At 32.5% G+C, this 7068-nt stretch overlaps 1 protein-coding gene across 1 annotated transcript; it reads left to right on the forward strand.

The window, feature by feature from the left end:
• The first annotated feature begins 902 nt into the window (after positions 1-902).
• LOC110027014 (ethylene-responsive transcription factor WRI1-like) lies at positions 903-4852 on the forward strand. Its single transcript, XM_020728271.1, has 7 exons — positions 903-1368; positions 1451-1533; positions 1664-1672; positions 1793-1881; positions 1960-2084; positions 3133-3209; positions 3878-4852. Exons 1-7 carry the CDS (start codon positions 1190-1192, stop codon positions 4372-4374), a joined length of 1059 nt encoding a protein of 352 aa, XP_020583930.1. The 5' UTR covers positions 903-1189; the 3' UTR covers positions 4375-4852.
• Positions 4853-7068: the final 2216 nt, after the last annotated feature.

A 7068-nucleotide genomic window follows, 5' to 3' on the forward strand; every position in this document is an offset into this window, starting at 1 on the left:
TTTACGAGTTTCAGCAATGCGTTTACGTCCTCGAGAGCAAAGCGGCGGTTTCTATTCTAGAAGTAAGAGTATGATTCCCGTAAAATTACAAAAAATATTATATATATAAATACAACCCTTAATGAAATTACAAAAATACCGATGTACTGTACCGCGGGGGCGTTGCTCCCGCACCCCCAACCCACTTAACTAAACACCCCCATTTGAACAGATACTTCTGTTGCACTCCGCTCCGCTCCAATATCTGTCCTTTATCAGGGGAGCTCAAAAAGTGTGATCGTGTTCGGCTGATTTGCTCAGCGAGCCGAACACGAACCGTTCAGAACAAAGAGTCGTTTTGACAACCCTGATCAAGTAGTCATAATATGTTAAGGAGTTGGACAAAATTTAAAACATCATTTGAATCTAGTTTAATAATTTTTATTTTATTTTCTTCTCTTAATTAAAACTTTTAATTGATTATAAATCTTTGTAGCTTTGTAGTCAATCAAATTTTTTAAAAATACTATATAATTGATTAGTAGTATTTCGAGTCAAAACGTGCCGAACACGAATGAACAAATATTGCTCGAGTTGTTCTTGTTCGGCTCGTTAACTTAGCGAACGAGCCGAACACGAGTTTATTAATAGCCGAACACGAGTTGTTCGTGTACAACGAGCCATTTTGACAGCCCTATATGAGCCATACCGAACAATATATATATAGATATGAATTTATTTAATAATATGAATTTAAATACTTTTAGCAATATAAAAGATTTTATCATCTTTCTTGAATCAAGATTTACAATTAATTTCAGTTATATAATACCTTAGAAAAAAAAAAATTAAAAAGGTGTCTATAACTATATATTCTTTTTGAGATGAATTTCCCATAGAAATATGCCAAGTGTAGCCTCTCTCTGTCTGTGAGCAGAAGTGCATGGCCGCTAATTGGGAGCATGGCAACCTAATTGCCAAGTGTAGCCTCTCTCACACATACCCAAGCCTCTTTTGAGCCTTGGCAACCTGTAACCCCTTTTCAACCCTTGTCTTCTTCTCTCATACACACCAACCTCATGTCCAAAAAAGACAGCCACCACCTTCTCTCTATGTAGTTGAACCACTCATAGCCATAGCAAACCAAAATCTCAATAAAAAGGCTTTGTTATCTCTCTGCCAAACCAAAAAAGAACCAAAAGAAGTTCAAATGGAGAAATCAAATCCTCCCTTCTCTTCTCCCTCTCCTCCTCCTCTTTCCACCACCATTACCAAGCCAAGAGCAAGGAGAAGCAAGAACGCTCATGCGAGAACTACTGACAAGAACAATGTGGGAGGCAGCACTAGTGCTTGTGGGAAGAGAAGCTCTATCTACAGAGGAGTCACCAGGTTCTTCATTTTATTCAAGTTTTATATTTTATATTTCAGCTGAGTATATTCAAATATTTGTATGCTTGCATGTCAACCAAAGGCATAGGTGGACAGGAAGGTATGAAGCTCATCTGTGGGATAAGAACAGCTGGAATCTTATGCAGAACAAGAAAGGCAGACAAGGTTTATATGGATCTTAAAAAATCTCAGATTATTTTAAGCTGCATTATTTATTGAATTTTGTTTTTTTTAGAATTTAATTATTTTTTGGTTGCTTTTGGCAATATGGAACATTTATGGTCTGGCCGATTAGTTTATTTGGGTGAGTTAATCATCTATCAATGTTTTTGTCTTCTTCTTCTTTTTCTATTTTTTAAATATTTTATAATCTTAATGATGTGATCTCTGGTTGCATGGATGGATGGTTGGTGATGTGGTGAAGGGGCTTATGATGATGAGGAGGCTGCAGCACATACCTACGATCTTGCGGCGCTTAAATACTGGGGTCCTGATACAATACTTAATTTTCCTGTAACCTTTCTCCCCTAAATTTCTTTTTTCTTAATTACAATTCAAGTTTTATTACTATTTTCTTAAAATTATATGAAGGCAAGCACCTATGTGAAAGATTTTGAGGAGATGCAGAGCATGTCGAAGGAAGAGTACTTGGCTACTCTTAGGCGAAGGAGCAGTGGCTTCTCTAGAGGAGTATCTAAATATCGAGGCGTTGCAAGGTATTACATTTTTTAATGTATTACATTTGTAGTCACAATATAAAAATTTATGTAAAATTTGTACTAATCTCAAGAGCCATGGGGCTTATGCGTGTGGCGTAATTCATAAGAAATGAAAGCCAGACGTTGTAATGTAATACACAGATGATTCTCAGACGTTATGTCCACATTTGTGCATGTGCATGATTCTAAGTTAAGGCAAAAGGGAAAATATAAAAGATTAAATAAGATAAGAACATTTTAATTGACCATTGCTTGTTGTTTACATTACTGGGAATAATATTTTAGTGTTTTTCAGAGATGTAGGTGGTCGCGGCTTGTTAGGTAAACTTCACCTTGCAAGTTGAAGATAAAAAAAACATGAGTCGCTTCATCGAAAATGTATACCCATGAATTAAGATTGGTCTACGCTAAATCAATTTAAGTTTTGACTTGTTACAGTTTTTTTTTTATATATAATTCATTTGAACATAACATCAAAAATATCATTATAATTATTTTTTTAAAAGTGAAATATATTTTCTTATATATGAATTTATAACACCAACGGCATGTATGGGACAGCTTTTTGGCTGTTTTGCCTTTCAGACCGACAATTGCTATTTTGTAGAAATTTTTGTAATAGAAAGTTGTTTATTTCGATCTGACCTGTTAAAGTGTGGCGTTTGTCAGAAAGTTGCGGTCTAACTCTTTGAAATTAAAATAAATTTATAGTAGTCACTTAAGTTTTTTGAAAATCAGCTTCTTCTACAGTGACTTTACTGTAACTTCTTCAATGCCCCAGGCAGACGCTAAGATGTAAAATGTAAATATCAAAATTTAGGTATTAGATATATAATGCATAAGAATTGTGTGGTATGTATGCCAATTTCCCAACTTAAAACCGCTAAATTCTCAACCACTAAAGCATTTAAGATGACCTGCAACCCTTATTTCGCTTGTCAACTTATAATTCATGAATAAAATATTTTCTTATATTTTTATTTTTCGTAAAACCTTTTGGAAAATTAATGCAAAAAAACAGTAATATTTTGACTGTTTTAAGCAGGCATCACCACAATGGTCGATGGGAGGCGAGGATTGGACGCATCCACGGCAACAAATACCTCTACTTGGGAACTTTCAGTACACCATCCTCTCAACTTCTTTAATCAAATCTCATTCTTGGAGACAATTGGTTGCTTTTAAATTAAACAATATTTATTCATTTTTACTCATTTTTTTAATGTAAAATTAAAATTAAAATATTTTTTATAAAACTAAAAAAAAATTGTGAATTTGAAATCGATGTTAATATGTACCTCCATCAAAGAAAAAAATAGTGATAAATTTAACAACCTTCGTTATTTTTAAAACATAATCAAGTGACCAATTTAGAGAGCCCCAAAAATTAGATTAAATATAATTATTTATTTAATAAATTTAAAATTTACATAATTAATAATTCATAAATTTAGGACATTTATTTATTTCAAGCCAATAATGAGGCAAATATGATCAAACAAATATTTACTTATATTTATGGTCTTGTTTTAAATTTGATCTTAAAACTTCTATTTGTATTCTACTTGCTTAATGAATGATCAATCAAATATGTGCTTCACTATTTATTCATGAATCAAAGCTTTTTTAATGGAAGAAATATTACGTGCAGACATGATAGGTGCTGATAGACGTAAATTGATGTTATTTGAGTGATATTAGGGTGATATGAATCACAATACCACTCCAATACTATCAATCCGTACATACGAATATTACATGTAATATTGACTCCCATTATTTCTTTATAGGTACTGAGGAAGAGGCAGCTCAAGCCTACGACATGGCCGCCTTGGAATACAGAGGCCCCAATGCGGTGACCAACTTCAACATTAGTTACTATACAAGCCATCCATCTCCATCACCAATCCCAATGCTAGAAACCCACCATTCCGTAGTTACCCCATCTCCCTCCACGTTAAAATCTCCATATAAAGAACTTTCTGACATCATTAACATACAAGCCCCAGATGATTTTGAAGATTTTCTGTGGTATGATATGGACAATAAAGACTTTGACTCATCACAAGAAGTAAACATGGAGGAGACTAATATCCTCCATGATTTATTTGATTGTGTTGGTTTTGAGGAAAATATCGAGCAACTTTTTGAGGTGATTGATTCTGATAGTGCCAATATAGGCAACAACAATGATGATAGCGGCGGCGATTGTGTTGTGGAGGAACTCGCGGGTTCATCACTTAATTCAACCACTTCTTATCGTTCTCCCGTTAGTATTTGCTCTTAGGCACCGTTCAATGAAGCTTCTTCAAAGGACCCGTCGTCTTCGATTTGAAACGGCAAAATTTCAACGTTTTTGAGATACGGCGTTTGGAGACCTTCCGAATTTGCTCCGTCGCCCAACCTAAATTCTTCCAAGCGGCGACATTCTGTGAAGCCGAACAAAAGTCGAAAGTGATCTCAAACGGAGCCTTTGTGTTGCTCTATCGTATTTTAGAGGATTTAGTTTGGTTTAGTTTGGTATGGTGTGGTTGGGCTGTTTATTAATTTGATGTTTATAATTAATTATGAGGTTTTGGATTTTATCATTATTCATGTGCAGGGATGATGAAATTACTGGCCGGCCAACAAGATTTGGTAGACATGATCTGGTATATATCTGAAGCTCAGAGTTATATTGCTTGTAAGAAGCTTTCAATTAGATTTATTTAATATTCAAATAGAATTCGAATTGAAAATGTCTAATACTTAAGTATGAGTTGGCTGACTATGATGAAATTAAAAATATTTTTCTTGGACTAGCTTTAATTAATTAAGTATTTTATATATTTTTAGCTTGATTTTCGAATTGAGTATTACAAAAGACAAGGAATTGAGTACTTGCCACTTAAGTTTGTCAGATCTATGGCATGTATTCTATTTATTTTTAACATGATTTTTTAGTCGAGTTTTGCAAAAGACAAGGTATTGAGTACTCGCCACCTAAGTTTGTCAGATATTAGTTAGCATGTTGAAATGTTTTGGCTTAGAATATCCCTTAAACAAGCTTCTAAATCTTTTTATTTTGCAAGATTTCTTTTTGTTTTTTGTCTTGCTAATATACAGCATTTTATTCTTGAATTTCTTCCAGAAAAAGTGTAATTCAGCATATTCTCATTCTTCTTCTTTTTTTCTATAGTGTTAGATAAAAATGTTCAAAAAAACATTTAGACTTTGTGAAACTCACATAAATACCACACAATTCTTATGTTTTTAATTACATATGTAAGGACTATGTCGCGTACCTCGGTTTGTTGGTTGGCATGTTTAAGATCCTTCGAATCCCCCTTGGCACAATTGGCCTTAAGGAGGTGGTACTCGATTTGTTAGGCACATGAGGAGTGGTTAAATATTTTTTAAAAAAAATCACGTATGTAACAACTAAAATTTTATATTCACACTTATAAATAATACTTAATTTGGCATTATAGTTTATGCAGAACAGGGTTTATGTCACTTTAAAAAGTAGATATAAGAAGCTTAGCTTTTGACGACTCTTTAAATTAGATTAGAAATGGCTATATAATTGGTCATCTTAGATCAATAAACTAAAAATAAAACTGCACAGAAGCCACATCCAACGCTCCTCGACAAAATCTTATTTTCATCACAATAAATCCCTTAAAACTTGCACCCTAACCATTTTTGTGATATAATATTCTTCAACAAGGCAAGTCTCATAATGACATTTACATCAGATTAACATCGCTATGACATGCGTAGCAACAATGCTTGCACCATAGTTATCTCTGGTAAGACTTTAGCGACAGAATTGCTTGCATTGCAACTATCTCTGATAAGCTCTACATTGTGCTCTAACTTGCTCAAAAATTCTCTCTCTCAATGGCTACACAACAATCTTGCTTGCATCACAACTTATCTCTTTAGCACATAGCCTCTTATTTGACTTGCATTGCAATCTTCTTCGATAATGTTTATGCTACATTCAACAAAAAAACTTATACCAAACACATTTGAGGATTTATTTGAGCAAATTTAATGCCACCAATTTTATCATTAAATCCTTTTGTATGAAGATTAGACAATCTGTTTTATTTAAATAGGTAGCCCTCAAAAATTTTTTTTTTCATTTTTAAGTTTTCTCATTTATAGAATGGCATGCTCCTTTTCATTTGGTTGTTTGTGCGTTGGTGAGGTGAGGAAAAAAAGGCTAAAGTAATGGAAATCTATCTTCACCTTATATGTAATAGTTTGACATTAAATATTAGAAATCATCTAACCTCAACTCATTGATCAATTGCAAATAAAAAAGAAAAAAAAAGAGAGATTTACATATGTAGCACACAATTCTTATGTAAATACATATCTCAATTATATGAAGCTTAACAACCTGTATTTATATAAGCGTTGCCAAAAACTTTTTTCGGTACTTTTTTTCTACTCAACTATTGTGAAAGATGATAAATCCTCCACGGAAAATCATCGTAAATTAATTATGATCATGATATATGAATATATAAATTAAGACTAGTATAATCCAAGATACGGTATCAAAAGAATATTCATGTCATTGTTCCGAACAATATTACTATTTATGAATAGAACTTACTATAGTTGATATATCTCTATGAGCATTGTTAGACAACACTTCATTTCTCAAAAGTTTAATTTTGATTTGCTTTTTATGACGGAATTTCAATAGTCCAAAATCAGGGACATGCACAATAAAAATCAATTAAAATTAAATTCAAAAGGTAAGAAAAAATTAAATCAATTGATTTTCTTTCCATCATATTATTGAAGTAGTCTTTTTATAAAAATAAAAAACCACTCAATTTAGATGTCACTTAACCATTAAAATACTATTTTCTAATTTTTAGACTGCTCAATAAATCATAAATGCATTTAACCTTAACGATGCTTATGAAATTTGAACTAATGGCTATAAATAAATAAATAAATATATATATATATATATATA

This window comes from Phalaenopsis equestris, unplaced genomic scaffold, assembly GCF_001263595.1.
Source record: "Phalaenopsis equestris unplaced genomic scaffold, ASM126359v1 Scaffold000411, whole genome shotgun sequence".
NCBI lineage: Eukaryota > Viridiplantae > Streptophyta > Magnoliopsida > Asparagales > Orchidaceae > Phalaenopsis > Phalaenopsis equestris.

Coding starts and splice junctions, on each gene's coding strand:
- LOC110027014 (XM_020728271.1), top strand. CDS start 1,190: ATGGAGAAATCAAATCCTCCCTTCTCTTCTCCCTCTCCTCCTCCTCTT. Junction 1,369..1,450: donor ATCTACAGAGGAGTCACCAG/GTTCTTCATTTT, acceptor TGTCAACCAAAG/GCATAGGTGGACAGGAAGGT. Junction 3,210..3,877: donor CCTCTACTTGGGAACTTTCA/GTACACCATCCT, acceptor ATTTCTTTATAG/GTACTGAGGAAGAGGCAGCT.